General features: G+C 59.5%; 2 protein-coding genes across 2 annotated transcripts in view; one reads left to right on the forward strand and one right to left on the reverse strand.

The window, feature by feature from the left end:
• Positions 1-1,258: 1,258 nt before the first annotated feature.
• Positions 1,259-18,820, reverse strand: part of RSPH14 (radial spoke head 14 homolog) — a 55,682-nt gene continuing 38,120 nt past the window's right edge. Inside the window, exons 4-6 of the mRNA XM_041003727.1 lie at positions 2,990-3,215; positions 2,364-2,500; positions 1,259-1,542 (exon numbers count right to left, since the gene is read on the reverse strand). Of these exons, the coding sequence (XP_040859661.1) occupies positions 1,304-1,542; positions 2,364-2,500; positions 2,990-3,215 (602 nt within the window). The 3' untranslated portion in view covers positions 1,259-1,303. The remainder of the gene's footprint in view (positions 1,543-2,363; positions 2,501-2,989; positions 3,216-18,820) is intronic.
• GNAZ (G protein subunit alpha z) overlaps positions 8,343-18,820 on the forward strand; it is a 40,044-nt gene continuing 29,566 nt past the window's right edge. Inside the window, exon 1 of the mRNA XM_041003726.1 lies at positions 8,343-8,461. The gene's annotated coding sequence lies outside the window, so the exon portion shown is untranslated. The remainder of the gene's footprint in view (positions 8,462-18,820) is intronic.

The raw sequence follows: 18,820 nt of genomic DNA on the forward strand, positions 1-18,820 counted from the left end.
AAAAATGCTCCCTTTTCTCTTTAGGCTCTGGGAGTCTGAGAAGGATGGCTTCCTCCCCGCCCCACCACCACCCTTAGGAGACAGTTAAGGCTAGGTGTTGTCAAGTTGGAGTTAAGGGTCCATGAGGAGGGAGGGCAGAGGTCACGGTCTGACAGTGAAGGAAGCCAGGCAGAGTTAAACCAAGAAGGAGCCTTACACAGAGCTGAGCCAGAGCTGTGTCCTGACAGCAGGGTGGTGGGCGACTTGGGCCAGGGCCTGCCGTGTGAGTTGAGGGGCAAGTGGAACACCCCCCCACCACCCCCACCGAGCACCTGTTCTGCAACGGAAGGGATTTCCTTTTTTTGAGGATGGGATTGGACCTGAAACCACAACTGAGCTCAGCAGCCAGCCAGTCTCTTCCCTGAGAAGAAGGCCTCACTGGGCTAATCCCTTAATTCTAGTGACACCAACTCCCCCGTGTTTCCTGGCAGGGAAATGAGGGCCCCTGGGGCTCACAGCCCTTCTAGAAGAGGCTCTGGATTGCCTGATAACCCCTATTCCGGAAGGGGTGAGCATTCCCTCACCGCCAACCCCCCCCCCAAGGAAACAAGACTATTAGTGGTGCCATGGATGAGGGAGACCCCTTCCAAGGAGCCAGAGCCCTACCAGTTCCTGAGGGGAGCAGGGAAGAAGGCAATTAAACCGTCCCCCCAGCACATCCCTGCCATGCCTTACCTCCCTACTCCCACCCCGCCACCCATCTGTGACCACAGTCCTGTGTCTCACCTTCTCTCAGCCCTTCAGCCTCCAGTCAGTCTTGCTGCAGGGAGAGAAGCCACAGGGCCAGATGGAAAGCTCTGCCGAGAGTGGATGGGATGGCATGCAGATGGGTACAGTCTTACCCAGAACATAGAGCCAGCCCTGCTGACTTCAACGCTCACTCCTGGCAGAACCTTTTAGACTGTCCCATCCTCCCCCTTCACACTCACACAGCCTCACTTGTCTCCTTCCTTCTCGCCCTGTAGTATGGGAGAGGGGGCAGGCCTGACTGACCAGGGATGATGAGGCCAGGGCCTGGTTGCCAGAGCACCACAAGCTCTGGTGCTGCCTGTTATGGCTGCGGCTGCTCCTGCTGCCACCCACCCTGGTGCCCAGAGGTCTGAGCACACCACTGTCTACCTCCGAGGGGTCTCTGGACTCCAACGGGGAGCAGAACCCACCTTCATGCCATCCCAGGCCACAGGACCCACAGATACAGAAGCAGCATTCAGACCAGAGAGAATGACTCCACATTTTATTCTGACACTGGGCTCACAGCAGGCGCTCAAGGCTTCCACTCGATGACTTTGATGGCGATCTGAGCCGCACGCTTTATGGCCTCATTCTGCTCCGCCTCGAGGACGCGGAAGACATGCACATGGGACTGCAGGTATGCGCGGCCCTCGGGGGCCTCGGCCAGCATGGTGAGGGCCTTGGTGGCATTCAGGCGCACTTTGCTCTTGGCTGAGGACAGCAGCTGCATGAGTGGGGGAATGGCCTCGGCGTCCAGGGCTGCATACTTTCCTGCCAGGCCACCAGCATTGGGTTTACTACCGAGCCTGCTGGACAGAGGGGAGCCCTCTGCCTGTGCAGTCTCTAGGGTAGGAACCACCCAGCCCCAGGCTCCTTAGTCACCTCCCCCGGCACCTTCCAGCATCTTCTAGAGTCTGGCTCTGGGCCCAGGCCCCTCTTCAGCCGCTGCCCTTGCTATCCCTAACAGCTTAGCCCCCTCCACTTATTTCTCGCCCACACATTCTAATCCTCCCAAGACAGTGTGTTCTTTTTAAAATGTTAACCCAGGGGGTAGGTTAAGCCACCTGCTTGTGATGCTGGCATCTCTTATGAGACTGCAGGTTCTATCCTAGCTGCTCTGCTTCTGATGCAGCTCCTGGCTAACGTGCCTGGAGGGCAGCGGACAATGGTCCAAGGGTCCTGCCACCCAACGTGGGAGACCCAGATGACATTCTGGGCTCCTGGCTACTGCCTAGTCCAGCTGTAGGGAGTGGACCCAGTGGATGGAAGAGCTCTCTTTTCCCCTGTCCTTCTGCCTTTCAAATATCCCGCCCCATATATATATGTGTGTGTGTGTGTGTGTGTGTATTTTAACGTAAATCCAGTCATTCCTTTAGGTGGCAAAACACTTGAGGTTCTCACACCCGCTCCCCGCCAGTGCCCAGTATGGCAGGAGGCCCTGCAAGGGCTGAGCCTCAAACTAAGCCTTCACAGGACTTCACTGGCAAGTCCTGGTCGAGGGGCAATACTCAGGCTAATGCCAAGGTCACCCCCCACCTGCCTGGATCTGCCTGGCCTCAGAGAGACCCCCCGCACAGCCACCTCCGCCTCACCTTCAGTGGTCACCACGGTGTACATCAGAGCCCCTGCGGCATTGGCCTGTACCTCCGTGTCCTTGTCCCTGAGCAGGTGCACCAGGATGGGGATGACATCATACTGACACACCTGGTTCTTGCCCTCCAATGGGATGCTGGGGAGGAGAGGGGATAGTTGTGGGCCTTGTTTGGTCAGGGGTGGTGGTGTTGGTAGAGGGGCAGGAGGAGGGAGGGCAAGACCCAGGATTACCTCAGAGGGACATAAAGGGATTCAGGGTATAAGGAGCACCTGTGCTGGCCTGGGACTGGACATAGCATGGCACCAGGATGCAGAGCAGCAGCAGTGTGAGCTTGGCCTACTGCACTTCACACATGGCAGGCCGGCTGTGGTTCTGAGGCTGGAGTGGGGCTGTCCCTCCTCCCCACCCAGGGTCAGAGCTCAGAGCCAGAATGTGTGTGTGTGTGTGTGTGTGTGTGTGTGTGTGTGTGTGTGTGTGTGTGTGTGTTTGTGTGTGTGTTGCGGTAGGGCTCCCAACCCAGGGACAGAGCTTGGGGCCAAATCATACGCATTTGTGGCTGCAGAGGACCTGGTGGAAAAGGCTCTCTCCCACACCCCGACCCCAGGGACAGTAGGAACCCCTCACCTGATGGCGATGAGCACGCGGGCAGCCTTGCTGCGGATGTCCTTGTTGGCGCTGAGCAGCTTCTGCTTGAGGAAGGGCACTGCGCGGCTGCTCAGGGCCTCGGTGGCGTCCACCTGCAGGCAGGGGGCCAGTGTGTCCAGGATGAGCTCCTGAATGTCCTCCTCCTCCCTCTGCATCTTCCACACGAGAGCCGGAATCAGGCCGCTGCGTACGATGCCTTGGGCCCCTGTCGGATGCCAGGGGCTGTGAGTGGTGGTCAGAGGGGAGAGGGGCGTGCTGGGCTGAAGGGTGGGGGCTGCACAGCCACGAGGAGGAGCCGCGTTGGGGCTGACCGCGGAGGTCCCAGGGTTGCACCCTTTGGATGCCTGAGCCTGAAGTACCCAGGGATCTGAGCAAGCAGCAGCTGCCACCCCTGGGAGACACCCAGCAACTCGCCACCACCCCTGTACTGGGGGAGGAGGCAGGCCTTCACCCTTCTCTAGGAAGAGCCTAGGGTGCAGGACAGGTTCAGGACCAAAGCATGTAGGCCAGAGAGCTGTGCCTGCTACACAAGGGGACAGGAACATACGGGGGTGGGGGGGATGTCAGGGGAGGGCACCATCCCAGCATAGCACAGCTGGGGGGCACAGGTGCCAGGCACAGCACAGGAGGCCAAGCTCCTCCCCTCGACAGGGCACCCAGCCCCTTCCCTCCTGGGTGATGTCCACATGTGGCTGCTTGGGGGGAGAAGAACCCAGAACCCACCCCAGCCCCCAAGAGGAGGACTAAGTCCAGGGAGGAGGCTGTGCTTTTCCCCTCTCGCAGCCTCTGGCCCTGGCTGGCCTTGCTGCTGCCCACTGCAAAATCCTCTCAGGTTAGCCAGTCCACACAGGCTCTCTTCCGCCCTCCCCAGCTATCGGAGATGGACAATTAAACAGGTTAATTAGCCTAAAGGTCTCCAGTGCCAATTAGCACAGGGGATTTCCTCTTTGAAGCCAGCACTCCAGCCTCCTTCCCTCGCACCTTCCCCGGGGACATCAATGGCAGGTGCCCCGGGGGTTGGCAGGGTTCATAGCTTCTCCCAGAGCAACCAGGGTGGAGCATTTAAGGCACTTTTCCTGTGACTTGGGCTTGAAATAAAACATTCATGCACACAGATTTCCAAAGATGCCTAGGCCTGTCGCTTCTGCCCCCGCCCTGTGTGACCCTGAACCGATTACTTAACCTCTGTGGTTCTGGCTTCCTCATCACTGGGTGGGAAGGCACTCCATGTGTTGTGGATTTCCACATCCATGTAACCGGGCTCCCCAGTTTATCTCCATTACACACAAGGGCCTGGCTCGTGAGTGGTATACAAAAAACCAAAGCTGCCATGGTCCCCCTCTTATCCCACCTGCTCGCGCCTCGCCAGGGTCAGCTCATCTCTCTCAGTAGCCTGGGAGTTCTCCACCCTCCGCCATGGCCAGGTTGCTACCAGGACATACTCACCCCTGGCCCCTGCTGTGCCCAAGCCTCAGTCACCTGCCCACAACTCCCCTACCTGTCCCACTGAGCCGCGGCCTGGCCTCCCTCGTGCATACACACCCCATAGTTCACAGCAGGCAATCGATCATTTGCCAGATGGAGGGACAGGCTACCGGGCTGGGAAACACCTGAGCAGAGGCTCCCCTCAGAGGGTGCTGAGGAAACTGGGCACCATCCACCCATCCATTCAGGACCTGCCTGTGGCCTCACAGGCATTCAGTTCCTTTCCTGACCTTTCTAGGTAATCCCAGCGTGCAGCCAGGACTGGGACAGGGCATGAGCTGGGTGGTAGGACGGAGGGGACAGAGTGGAACGTGGAGGTGGTGTCCACCCTCCCTGGTGAGGAAAGGGAAGCACAGAGGAGGCAGCCGGAAGGCAGAAGGTCACGCAGCACAGACGGGGCTTTTAGGGAGAACGTGCAACGCTCTGAAAAATACTCAGCCGCTGGCCCTGGGTTCCTTCTGAGACAGAGGGAGGGGAGTAAAAATAAAAACACATGCCGGCCGCACCTTGTCGCTTTGCTTCTTTAGCTAAAAGGAGATGGCGGGCCTGGCTATTTATAATCAACCCAGATCTGGGAGGATTTTGTGCACATGGAGGTGGGATGGGCAGACCTCCCCCTGCTATGATGCAGGGGTGAGGTGCAGAAGCCCCCCAGGCTGGGCTGCAGCCTGAGGGTCAGTGAACTGCAGAGTTTAGGGGAGACAAGGACAGAGGGGAGCCAGCCAGCCAGCACAGGGTGGCACCACACAGGCCAGGCCTGGGAAGTGGAACAACTGGTGGGGACAGGTCACTCCAGCAACAGGGTGATATGTATACGCCAGGAGTTCAGGGGTTCTGCATGTGCAGGGAGGGAGGGAGGTGGGCTTCACAGAGGAGGAGGCTGCGGGGAGGGGGAGCCCAGACTAGCAGAGGCATGGAGGACTATGCTACAAGCCAACCAGGAACCAGACGGGGTCAGCATAGATCTGGGATACCTGTGGCTTGAAACCACCTGTGGTTGAGATGTGGTCATTTCCTGGTGGGCAGAGGGTGTGTGTGTGTGTGTGTGTGTGTGTGTGTGTGTGTGTGTGCATGCTGTACCAGCTGTTCTCAGTCTCTAGGACCCCCTCCCTCTGGCTACCATGGAGCCCCCACAATTGTCTCCCTATTCTGCTACCACCACCCCGGTCCAGAAGGAGCAGAGGACAAAGTGCAGACCACCATTTGAAATGCAGTGTTCGGGCCCAGTGCGGTGGCCCAGCAGCTAAAGTCCTTGCCTTGAACACGCCAGGATCCCATATGGGCACCGGTTCTAATCTCAGCAGCTCCACTTCCCATCCAGCTCCCTGCTTGTGGCCTGGGAAAGCAGTTGAGGACGGCCCAAGGCATTGGAACCCTGCACCCGTGTGGGAGACCTGGAGGAGGTTCCTGGCTTCTGGCTTCAGATAGGCACAGTTGCGGTCACTTGGGGAGTGAATCATCAGAAGGAAGATCTTCCTCTCTGTCTCTCGTCCTCTATGTATATCTGACTTTCTTTTTTTTTTTTAAAGATTTATTTTTATTATTTTTTCATTGGAAAGGCGGATATACAGAGAGGAGAGACAGAGAGGAAGATCTTCCATCCGATGATTCACTCCCCAAGTGAGCGCAATGGCCGATACTATGCCGATCCGAAGCCAGGAGCCTCTTCCGGGTCTCCCACGTGGGTGCAGGTTCCCAAAGCTTTGGGCCGTCCTCGACTGCTTTCCCGGGCCACAGGCAGGGAGCTGGAAGGGAAGCGGGGCTGCCGGGATTAGAACCGGCGCCCATATGGGATCCCGGGCGTGCAAGGCGAGGACTCAACCACTTGCGCCACCGCTCCGGGCCCCAATATCTGACTTTCCAATAAAAATCTTAAAAAAAAAAAGGCAGTGTTACAGAGAGAGGGGGAGAGAGATGAATCTTCTGTCAGTTCACTCTGCAAATGGCTGTGACGGTTGGGGCTGGGCCCATCTGAGGCTAGGGACTTCCTAGGGGTCTCTCATGTGAATGCAGGGGCCCAAGCACTTGGGTCATCCTCTGCTGTTTCTCCCCCTGCACATGAGCAGAGAGCTGGAGAGTCTCCGCAGGTCCCCCTGCCCTGGTTGGCTCAGGTGATGCACAGCTTCTCTGGGTCCCTTCATGTTCAGAGCCAGCCCTTCCCTGGAACTCCAGGGTCTAAATTCAAGAACTTCAGCTCCATCTGGAGACGGTCCCAGGTCTCCCTTAATCTCAGGCAGCATTGGGGTCAAGTCAGATGAACAGCAGGCAATCCCCCACCCCTTGCCAGAGAGGTACCCCACTCTTACATCTGGTTTTGCTTGTGCAAATGGTGGATGCCCCGGCCCCATATTGGTTTATAAGCTGCACACATCCCTCTTACACGCTCGGAATCATCTTGATGATTAAGATAGCTGAGTTCAGCATGGCAGGGTTGGGGCGGGGGAGAGTTGGGAGAATGTCTGCACATGTTAGAGACAGATGTGAATTCTTCTTACCCCTCCAACTTCCACCCCCATAGTTGGCTGAATCCCTGGCCATGGAACCTGCAGCTGCAGAGGAATGTCTAACCCTCAGACTGCGCTCCCTTCCCCATCCAAGCTACAGGAAACAGGTGGTACACCTGCTGGGCCAGTGAGAGGAGACATGGAGGAAGCCCCGTGCATGTGCCCTGCTGACCACGTTCCTCCTGTCACCTCCAGGGAGCTCTGTGCCAGCTCCAGGGTTGTGCACAATCGGCACTTGTCCGTCTCTTAACCATAGCACCCTGCCCAAGTGGGCCCCGACCCTAGGCTGCACACTGCAGTGGTCTACACGTTATACCGATGGGGAAAGAAACCGGGAGGAGATATTTCACGTGCAGCCTGAACACGGACGCTTGCTGGAGGGTCCTAGAAGCACCTGTGGGGGACAGAGGCCTCTGCAGGAGTGGACCCTGACCTCATATGAGCAGGGTCCCTCCTGGTTGCTATGAACTGGGGAGATCAGCTCCTAGGCCCGTGCCCCCTTCCCGTTCCTCACAATGCAACCTCACCGTAGGCCACGACTGCTGAATGTTGTCTACAACGCACTGGGAGCCACAACCGCAAAGCTGACCAATGTCCCCCTTTCCCTTACGGCACCCACCTCACCGCTCTACGCCTTTAGGGTTTCCCAGAGGCGACAATCCGGGGAAGCAGATGCTACGAACCTCACTCTGCAAACAGCAAGGCTGAGAAAGAGAGAGACAGAGAAAGATGGGGGCAGGGGGGTTGTGGGCGAAACAAGAAGCGGCTGGGCTGGCTTCGAACCCCCGAGCCCAGAGGAAGGCCAGCAGGATCGGCCACGATGGGAGGGTGGGTGGGGGTGGGACCGGAGCCCATGGCGGCGCTCAGGTTCACTCTCCCGCGCCGGGAGAGGCACAGCAGGGCGAGCGGGCGGCGGGGCGGGCGGCTCGGCCTCTCCGGCGCGGCGGCGGCGCAGTCGGGGAGCCGCCGGAGCGGGCGGCAGGCAGCGGCGTGCGGGACTGCGGCACGCGCCAAGCCGCGGCCCCGCCCCTGCCCGCCTCCACTGGACAGCTCCGACGTCCGTCTGCCCGTCCGTGCCCAATGGGCAAGCCAGCCGGAGCCCGTGGCGGAGCGGCGGCGCCCGGCGCGCGTGGTGCCCGGCCGGGCGCGCGGCCCCCGTCCTCCCCTCCTGCCCGCGGTTGGCCTGGCAACGAGCTGCGCTCGCGGCTCCGCCTCCTGCCGGCGGCAGCTCGGCGCGGCGCGGCGGCGGGGCGCGGGGCGGGCGGACCCGCGGGCGGGCGGGCGGCGCGGGAGAGGGCGGGCGGAGGCAGCCAGGCCGGCCGGCCGGAGCGTGTGCGCCGCCCGCGGTCCGGTCACGTCCCCCCGCGCCTGTGTGCTGGCCCGGCGCTCGCTCGCCGCCTCGCGCCATCCCGGCGCTCCGCCCGGAGCAGCTGATGCCCCGGTATACAGCGACCCTGCTGAGGTAAGTGAAAGCGGCGGTTCGGTGTGGAGCTCAATCGGAGAGGGGTCGTGGGGGCGCGGCCCCCCGGGCGGGCATCCGCCGCACCGCACCCTCTCAACCCCCTGGGGCCTTTGTGTTGGGGGAATGTGCCAGGGGGGCGCAGCGTCGAGGATGCCCGACCCCGGATTGGGGGAAGGTGGCGGCTGCCCGGTTGCCTGCTCTGTGGGCACGGGAGGAAGGAGGATGGGTGGCCCCGCGATCCCCACATAGCAGGTGCTGCTGAGGGGAGGAAGGCGCGTCGGGCCGAGCAGGGCGGCTGCCGCGGGCCGGGGGTGGATGGGCAGTGGGTAACAGCCGTTCGTTCCGCGGTGGCCGGGGCGGACCTGCTGGAGCGGCGCCCCGAGCCTACGGTCTCCCTTTAGGAAGGTGGGAGGGTGGGATGACAGGGAAGGCGGCCGACTCCCCGGGTGGTCGAAGCACCGGCCGCTTGACTCCCCTCCCGGCTGAAATGGAGCAGAGGAGGGAGAGGAGAGGCCTGGGCTCCAGGGGACGGACGGCTCGCAGTTGTCGGTCATTGCTCTGTGGGATGAGCAGGTTCCTCGGAGGCATATAGAACGAGAGACAAGAGTATCGACTTGCTGCGATTGTCAGATGTTCCCAGCTCGATATCCGCGCCCCCCACCCCCTCACCAAAGGCGGTAGGGATGTTTGGAGGAGGGGGTAGGGAGGGCTGTTCAGGCCTCAGGGGCTGGGCCTTAGTATCCTGCGGCGATCGGGGTGGGGAAGGAGGGGGGAGGCAGTTGCTGAGCCTTTTCTGGGTGATGGTGGCAGAAATCCGCCTAGGCCGAGAACTGGGACTCCTGCTACATGGATGGGGGGTGGGAGAAGGATGGGAAGGCGGTGCCAGGCTCGAGACCAGGGTTCCCTGGAGTGGGCATTCTCAGGGTGGGGAGACAGACCTGCCTGGTCTGTCTGCCTGGTTTGGGGGAGACAGCCTCACACCACCTGCTTCTCTCTTGCCCAAGTGATTTCCTTGCCCTGGGGATCCAGGGCCGCTTCTCCTGGCCCTGTCTAGAAGAGGCTCCTTGGCCAAATGCAATTAAATAAATAGTTACTGAGTGCTCGCTTGCCCACCATCGCTATCATCACGGATCTGGCGCTGGGGCGGACTGGGTGTGAGTGGTAGACTGGGCTTGCCCTCCAAAGCCTGGGACAGGAGGGGAGTCCGGGAGAGGGCCAGGAGAGGGACTGTGCTCTGATAACCCAGAGACCTCGAGAGAGGTGCCAGGGTCTTGGATGGGGCATTGTGGGCACTGTGACATTTGAACTGGAGCTTTGAAGGACTTGAGGGTGGGCAGAGGAGACAAGGGGCACAGAAGATGCCCGATCAGCTGGGTCTAGTGGGCACCTGGTGTGTGGTTAGGAAGGAGGAGGAGGGGGAGGTGTGGCGGGAAAGGCAGGTGGGGCTGCCCAGCCAGGGAAGGTGGGGGTGGCCTGCAGGTGCCGGGGAAGCCGTGTCTGTCTCAGTGTGTATGGTGGCCTCCTTGTTTGTCAGAGGGGTGCAGTTCTGTAACCCCTGTGAGCTGGGGAAGCCTTGGAGAGTGGGGGAGCTCAAAAAAAAAAAAAACCTTACAACCTTTGATTCCTTCCTGTCCAGGTGCCTCACCCCTTGGGCGGGGCCCAGGGTGCTGGGTGCTGGGCTGAGCGGGGCTGGATGGAGCTACTGGCTTTGGAGGACTGTGCTCAGCTGGTGACCGTGCCTCTGGGTGGTGGATGTTGGGGAGCGGCAGCCATGGCCGCCAGGAAAGAGTACGTCTAGGGGTGGTGTGTATGGGGGGGAGGTGAGGGAGCGTCGGGCCTAGCCACGCCTGGCTGGATGAAGCGTGAGCCTTCCCGTGCGTGCTTCCTCCTGCAGGGATGAGGAGATACTGGCATTTGGTCTGAATTCATCCCCTGTGTTCCTCTAACACACGTCTCCGTTCTAAGACAGAAGCTGAGTGAGCTGTGGGGGTTGGGTGGATGCTGTCCCCTCCTGCCCTGGAGCTGCTTCCTGGCTCCAGAGGACGCTGCCACCTGCCCTGGGAAGGGCTGTATACTCCTTGTCTGTGGGGCATGTCTGGATGTGTGAATGACAGTGGGTGGCCCTGGGACGAGGCTGCCCTGTGCTGGCCTCAAGCCTCAAGACACTGGGTGGCTGTAAAGGTATGCCTGCCTCTGCTGACCGTGGCTATCCCCCAGCAATCCACTGCTGTCCTGAAGCTCCCTGAAAGGACACATAGAGGGGCTGAGCTTCCCAGGGTAGCCCCTGAGCTCCATGCCTGGTTCCAAGCACCAAGGCAGACACTGGGATCAGCCCCTGGCAGGAACCCGGAGCGAAGGCAGGCTTGTAGCTTGCATGGACAGACGGGCCATCTCAAAGCCTGCTCGTCCTCACCTTTTAGATGGAGCCAGCCCTCCATTAGCACCCAGCAAGCAGAACCTCATACAATGCCTGCATCTGTGTGTTCACTCAGTTAAGGTGTGCCAGCACATGCTGCGTGTCAGGCGCTGTGCCAAGGAAGGGGTGGGGGGATAGGGACACCTGCTCACATCCAACAGGAAAGGCTGATGGTCACACCCATGTACTTGAGTGTCAGGTGGGACGAGCCAGGGCATGATAGACCCAAAAGCGAGAGTTGAGGCTGGGGGTGCTGTGGAATGGGTGGTGCTGTGACGTGAAGGATGGGCAGTATGGCTGATGGTGGAGGGGAGAGCCCCCACGAGAGAGTGGCATGTATAAAGGCCCAAAGCAGACAGCCTCACCTGGGCTCCAGATGGCACTCCAAGGTCAGGGAGAAACTGGGATGGAAATGGAGTGGTTAGGATGAGAGACTATTGAAAGACTAGCAGGTCGGCCTGCTGATGGAGAAGAGGCAAGGATGGTGTATAGACCTTTGGCCTGAGCCAGCGGAAGGATGGAGCTGGCTTTGGCGGAAAGGAAGATTTTGGAGGTGGGAGAAGACGGTTGCTTTGTGAGAGGTGGGGAAAGAAGAAAGTGAGATCTATGGCTCTTGTTGATATCTGGTGTCTGGCTGAGGCCATCAGGGTCAGAAGAGGTTTCAGGGCTTTTAGAGAAAGGGATTGGAAAAAAAAAAAAAAAACACTGGCCAGTGGGTGAAGGGGCAGTACCACCAGGGCAGGGGGGAGAGCGTTGGGAACAATTTGCCTGGGGACCAAGCTATATCAATTTATGGCCCCCTTGCTCTAGAGTTGATTTGTCAATACGATGATGGCAGGTACAGGGTCCTGTGGGACCACTCAAGTGCTTACCCCTGGAGCCACCAGGGATGGCTGGGGCTGTGGTGGGCCTTGTAGAGGTGGGGGTGGTGTCCCCTAGGTGGGTTCCAAGGCCTATTGGCCTGCTGCCTATACCTCACTCTGTTCCTCCCTCAAGGCACTAGAGCTAGTCAGAACAGCCTGTAGGCCTCCTGGCCCAGAGAGCCCCAAGTGCCCACTGTAAGCTGTCACCACCCTTCCCCAGCCCCTCCCAGCAGCATCTGGCATGGCCCGTACCAGCCCAAAGCCAGCAGGGCCAGTCACTCCATGAGACAATGGCTTCCTTGAATTCGCCTCCTTTCCAAAGGAACCTGCTGCCTCGCACAGTTTTGAGTTATTTTGCTTCTAAATTAAGGTATAACTCTCTTTTAGAGACGTCCCTGGAGAATCTACCCTAAAGTGCTACAGCGCGACTATTAGCAGCCACGGCACAGGGTGGGGCCTTGGAGACGCCAGCAGGCTCCCTCCAGCAGCCTCACCAAGAGCTCGGTCAAGGCTCTGAGGCCCTCCACGGGTAGCCCCTGTCCCTGCTGCAGGGCCACCCTCTGGCCATGTGGACAGAGAGCTGCCAGGACAGGTTCCCTCAGCTTTAGCCCTGATCCCCTCAGCCAGGCCGGTTGGCGTGAGTTATGGAGGCCCAGTCCCCCAGTGTGCTGGTCCCACCCCTTACTCCCCACATCCCACATCCACAGGTGTTTGCAAGAAAGGCAGTGAGGAACCCGCTCTGGACTGTGTGGCCAGGAGTCTTCCCAGGGCCCTTCCACATCCCATTTTGCTGGAGAGGACCCCTGGCCCCTCTACTTTAGACCTGAGAGACTCCAACCAACCCTGGCTCTGTGCTCCTGGTTGGTCCCCAGAAGGGTGGCAGAGAAGGCATGTCCACACCTTCTGGACTAGAGGCAGACATGGTGACCACAGCCACCCCTGGCCGTTGGCATCTAGCCTTCCTGTTTCCCAGGGAGAGACAGTGTAGCAGAGAGGGGCAAAAGGTTGGCACCACCCTAGTAGGACCCCTGTTTCCTTCTCTTTAAAATGTGGGGCCAGGGCCAGGGGGTGGGACTGACAGGCATGGGCTGCAAGGCCACTTCTGCCCTGATCCTCGCTTGCCCGCTGGGGGCGTGAGGCTCACTGCCAGGCCCAGCTCCTGTTGGAGATGGCACAGGGGCTGTCCTTGCATTTCCCCAGTTTGTATCTGAAGCTGCCTTCCTCTGTGTATCCATGTGCAAGGCCAGCTTCTCTGAGCGCCCGCCAGCCCCAGGAGCTGCTTGCTGTCATCACTCACAGCCCCAGGGTCACCCACAGCAAGGGTTCCCACCTCTGCTGACCACACCCCCTGGCCAGGACAGTGTCCCCTCGGCCCGTGGTAGAATCTAATGCTCATCAGATACACAGGTGGTGATTCTGTGCTGCCCCTCTGCTGGACCTATGCTTTAACTCGTTAGGACCCCCCGTTCATGCATCTGCTCCCAAGAGAAGCCAAGATGTTCTTAGGTTCAAGTCCCCTCACTGCCCAGTAATGGAGACCCTCATGGGTCACACTGTGGGCCCTGGCTCGCTTGTCTCGTAAGCTCTGAGCTGGGTCAAGGGCACATAATAGCTCTGGAGCTACAATATGGCTGAGGGGCAGTGCTGCTGAGTGGTGTCTGCCCTGCTGGCCTGGGAGGCAGGATTTCAGGGGCCAGTCTAACCCCTATGACCTCCCTCTGACCTGTCAGCTTTAACTCACTCCCTCTCTCCTCATATGCCCCCTCCCGTAGGGCTCTCCCAACCAGCATCCTCGCCGCTCAGTCCCTGCTTCTCTCATTGCCTGCAGTCATTGCAGGTGCCAGGCCCTGGCCTGGCCAAAGGTAGCCTTTCTATGTTGAGTGAATGAATCACCAAATGAATGAGTTCGTGAGCCCACTCCTGGGTCTAAGCCTTGGACTGAGTCTGGAACTGGGAGACCAGATGACTGCAGGAACAGGATGCTGAGCTTAGTTTTGGTTGTAGTTGTTGTTGCAGGAGTGGGGACGGAGATGGTTGCAAAGTGAATGAGCTCCAGGCTCTGTATCCATGCTCCCATCCAGACTTGACCATGAACAAGGGGCCAGGAGATGAACTGGGCGGAAATGCCTCCATGCCATAGGAGGGGCCCCCTGATGACCTCCTTGACCAAAGACAGGCCTGGACTCCCATGGAAGGAGTAGCTGGGCCTGCTCAGGTGGCATTGTTCCCATTGCCTCCTGCTCCCGCACCTGTGCTAGAGTGTGGTCAGGCTGGGGTGGAAGTGGCCAGGCCCGGAAGGAGCAATCACCATGTTGGGGGGAGAGGAGCTACTTGATCCTGACCATGGCCAGCATCTGTGCCTGTATCTCCCCCATGTCCTCCAACCTGAGCTGCCCCAGCTGCATGTGGCTTCCGGCTTGTCTGCCCCACATGACTGCCTGCCTTGCTCCCTGTGGGTCCGTGGAGCGGCTGCTATGCCAGTACCCACTGTGGGGAGCACGGGTGTGGGTGGCCTGTCCCCAGGGCGGGCTTCCCTCCAGCACAGTCGCCCCCTTGCCCGCCCCGTTACCTCTGATATGCTGTGCAAACATATTTCTCGATAAAATGCTGGGAAGAAAAATAATTAGAGTGTTGCCTCCATTATCCAATTTCTGATTAATCAAACTCTCTTTGTCCTCGGCCAAAATCTATTCATTTCCCTTAAACACTGGGCCAGTGCCAGCCATCGATTTCCTCTATGATAACACCACATGCATGTCCGTTCCCGGCCCTGCCCTGAGCTAGGGTGGCAGTGGGCACTGGCAGTGTTGCCCTTGCTACCTGGGCAGTACACACCTCCTCACCTTCTGCAGGGGGCCTCCCGGCACCCCTATCCCTGCCCTGGACCCTGGAGGCACATGGTTAGACTTGTTCTTGAGGGTACCACTTTGGCATTGTTGGACCCCAAGAACTGGAGTAGAGACTGCAGCCCCCAAGGCTCCGGAAAGGCCAGGGTTTGTGAAGCGTTCCTGATGTTGGTGAGGGAGGAGTGGAATGGGGTTTACAAGGGGCTGAGGAACGGGGAGGTGTTGGCAGACGGTTGGGGGCACACTTTCAGCAGCAGCAATGCAAGCCCAGTGCTGAAGAGGGTACAGAATGATGGGGACATCTTAGCCCCTGGGCCTGGGGCAACATATGGGTTGACCAAGTCCAAGTGCATTTCCTTGGGTCTGCCTGAGGTAAGTCCAACAACATTTCCAGAAAATGTGTGGCTGCCCCTCCCCCCCAACAGAGTACTTTGGTGGCTCACCTGTTTCTCGATCATTACAAGGGGCTGGGATTGAGTTGGCAGCACCAGCTAAGTGCCAGGTCCCTCCCCAGGACCCTTGGGATCCATGTCAGTGAACAGCTTGGTCCTGTCTGAGCGTCTCTGTGATGCTGTGAGCACAGTGGGGCCAGGGTCACGCGGTATGTTGGGGGCCATACTGGAGAGGACTGTGGTTTAGGAGGTTGCATTCATAAATGGGATGGGCAAGGTAACCTCCAGAGGAGGGGAGAGCTGAGCCACTGCCTGAGGGTGGGGTGCAGTGGGGTAAGGGAAAGGGGAGGACCGTGCAGAGGCCCTGAATAGGGAGCACACTACACAGCCAGGTCTCTGGGCAGGGACCTAGGGGAGGCCGGAGCAGTCCTGGACCCTGGATCCTGGCAGGACCCTGACTTTCTCTGATCCCTAACTGCTAGCAAGGCCGAGCACAGGGCTGGGGATGGCAGAGGAGAGGCCACGTGCTCACGGCTGCAGTCCAGACAAGGCTAGACCCCAGAGTCAGAAGGGCAGCCGAGGGCTCCACTGAGGCCAGCCGGTTCCACGTGCCGTGCAAGGAAGGCAATATGCTGGGGATGCCACAGTGTCTCCCCACACAGGTCCCCTCCATAGCGGTACAATGTCGCCCAGCATCCAGCAACACAGATGCAGCCCTGCCTGACAGCTGCCCTGAGCCTTCAGAGCCCTTCCCTGGAAATGCCAGGGCTAAGACACAGAAACCCCCAGTTCAGGACCTGATAGAGGGGGGCAGGACTGTTGTAGGTCAGAGTCTCCCCCAGGGTGGTCTCCTTACAGCTGGCTTCCTGCCAACCCACAGTACTTGACAACAAGTACATCCCTGGGCTTTTCTTGAGGCCTGGGGCGGAGCCCAGGAGTCTGCTCTTTCTTTGTAGCCTCCAGCTCCCTGGCTCAGCAGCCTCACAGTTGAGTCTGAGTGTGTGGATGTGTGCATGGGAGCCCCAGGAATCCAGCTGTGGGGGTGGGGTGCAGAGAAGGGAAGGGAGCAGGTGCAAGGTGCCACTCACCTTCCAGGTAAGAGGGATGGGCGTGGGCATCAGGAAGGAAGCTGGTCCCTACAAAGCCCTCACCTGGCCTGGATGAGGGTGGAGGGATAGGAGGAGGGGATGGCAGGGAACAGGGAATTGTTGGCATACACACAGTTGGCAGTGAGTAGCCAGGAGCCTGGAGTCACCCCAACGTCCCTGGGTCATGACCCCTCTGACTGGGCTGCTCCTGAAGGCCTCGCCTCCTTCCTTGCCCCCTCCATCTCCGTAAGTGGAAGCTCTCCCTGTTACTGATTTATTTTACTCGTGGCCCAGAGGCATCAGTCCAGCCAGACTTCCTCCTGAGTCAGTGTTTTCCTTGGGCGATGCTGTCACCTCATTAAGGCGGCTTCAGTGGCCACAGGCCAGAAGACTGTTGCGTGCTAGAAGGTGTCCCTTAGCCAGGACAGCAGCACGGAAGGTGCCCCCTGCCCACCTCTGCCCCTCCTTTGAGCTGAGGGACACTGGACATCCAACCAAGGCAGAGCCATTTGTCTGGGCTGAGGCCTGTCTGCAGCTAGGGGTGGCCAGTGTCCGCCATGTCCTTCCTCCTGCTCATGTAACTCTGTTTTCAGAATAGCCAGGGCTCTCACAGGGAAGCGAAAGAAAGTGGGCTGCAGGTGTCAGGTCTGGCAAGCCTGTGGTCGGCAGAGCACAGAGAAGCTAATCCAGTGGTCTGGGCCTAGTGCCTGGGGAGGGACCACAGGCACGCATCCCCCAACCCCAAACACTTAAACAATGTCTTCTTGTGCCTGCCGAAGCCACAGAGGAGCCTGGCAGAAGCCTTGGGGCACAGATCCCCTACCTGCTCAGTCATCTGCACCCACTCCGCCCTCATGGCACAAAGCCTGTGTCCGTGGCAGGCTGACTGCTGCGGGACCCCCCTGCCCTCTGCCCATGCCTTGCCCCTAAGCCAGCTGTGTCTGTCCCAGGCCTGTGAAGGAAGGGAGCTTCCTCTGAGATGCAGGTGGATACTCCAGGGAGCCTTGGTGAGGGCCAGGTGTGGCATGGGCAGCATATGGCACTGGGAGACAGCCTGATGACTGTGCCGCCTGGCTCATGTTGGCGACAATGACCTGAACGTCACCCAGGGCCTCTCTGGACTAAGCAAGAGCTGTGAGAGCAACCCCAGGCCCTGGCCCCCTGTACACTCGGCGCATGGAGGCGTGCTCCTCTGTTCAAGCAAGAACAAGATGCTTGCATGGTGTGTACACTATCTCCCAGGATTCCCTGCTATAGCTCCTTCTTGATGGACTAGCCTGCCAGCTGGTGGTCCCAAGCTTGACTGCAGCTTCGGGCTATTATTGGTGATTAGAAATGGGTTTGTAATGGTGCCCACGGGGTAGACATTGTGTGTGTGTTGTGGTGGGGGGTGGGGTTTTTTTTGGCATAAGCCGATGTCCTGCCAGCAGAGGCCAGCTGAACCCTCTGCTCGCCCCCTCACACTGGGCAGAGTCCATGCCACCCCCCTTACCCCAGAGGTGCTGTCTAATTTTTTCAGCAAGATGTGAAGTGGCCAAGATTGGGTTGGGGAGGCTAGAGGAATGCTGGGGGCTGAGGAGAGCAGAGGGGTGGCCAGCAGAAGCTGGGCAGGGAGAGGACTTGGAAATCACCCTGTCTGGGGGCCGTAAGGAGTAGCCTGCAGCTTGGGGAGGAGCAGGGAGAAGCATGCTTGTGAAGCCAGGCAAGTGACAAGAGAGGCAGGAACAGGGCAGAAGTGGCACATGGGCAGAGGAGGCCCCAGGAAAGCCCAACTGAGCTGGGTCCCCGAGTCCACCAGGGTATGAGCTCCACCCCCAGAAGGTCAGCAGAAACCCCCAGACCTGCTGCAGTAGCCTGCAGTGTGACCCATCCCCTGCAGGCTGCCGGGAGAGGTCACATCGGGTAACGTGCTCACAGGGGAGGGCCGGGAAAGCGTCTGAGCGCGGAACAAGACTTGTTTGGTGTTGATCCATCTACTATCCATCTGTGCCGCGAACCTTCCACAGTACTAGCTTCCAGGGAAGCCAAGCTAGTGGCTGGAGGAGAGAGGACCACGCAGAAGCCCAGACAAGCCCATGGCGGGGCTGGGGAGACCACACACTCAGGAGGCGGCAGCCTGGGCTGGTGTGGTCAGGGAAGGCGCCAGCAGCCATGAGGCTGGGAAGGGCTTGGCTGCCGGCATCCATCTCTACATCTCCTCCTGGGTGAGGCCCAGTCCCAATGCCCGGCCAGCCACACACCACACCTGCTTCAAGGTCACAGGGGCCAGTGGTCAGGCAGCCCTCAGCAGAAAGGTAGCTCTCCCAGAGTCTCCAAGTGGACAGTGTCTGCTGGGCGTGGTGTAGGGAGGATGGAGCAGGCCACTATGGCTATGCGGGTGGGAGACAAAGCTGGAGAGACCGGAACCTGGGTCCTTGTGGGGTTGACAGGAAGGAAGGGTGGGGCTCTGTCCCCAGAGGACAGTTCCTGTAGGGTGCGGTGTCCCCATCCCATATCTAGTCACTGGCAACAAGGCAACCAGGGGCTCTTATCTGCTCCGGAAGATGTGGCCTTCTAGTCCAAGAATACACATCATATCAAAAACCTAAAACCATCAGCCTCTTCCTGCCGACAGCCACCCTGGAGACAGGGGGCACCAGGAGGGAGCTGGACTGGAAAATGTTTAAGGAGCCATGTCTGCGATGTCCACCCCATGCTGGTGGGGCAGGAAATGTGCCCTCCCAGACAAGAGGGGCACCCACCCTGCTCTTTCGA

This window comes from Ochotona curzoniae, unplaced genomic scaffold (genome assembly GCF_017591425.1).
Source record: "Ochotona curzoniae isolate NIBS_2020 unplaced genomic scaffold, NIBS_Ocur_1.0 scaffold_274, whole genome shotgun sequence".
Classification (NCBI taxonomy): domain Eukaryota; kingdom Metazoa; phylum Chordata; class Mammalia; order Lagomorpha; family Ochotonidae; genus Ochotona; species Ochotona curzoniae.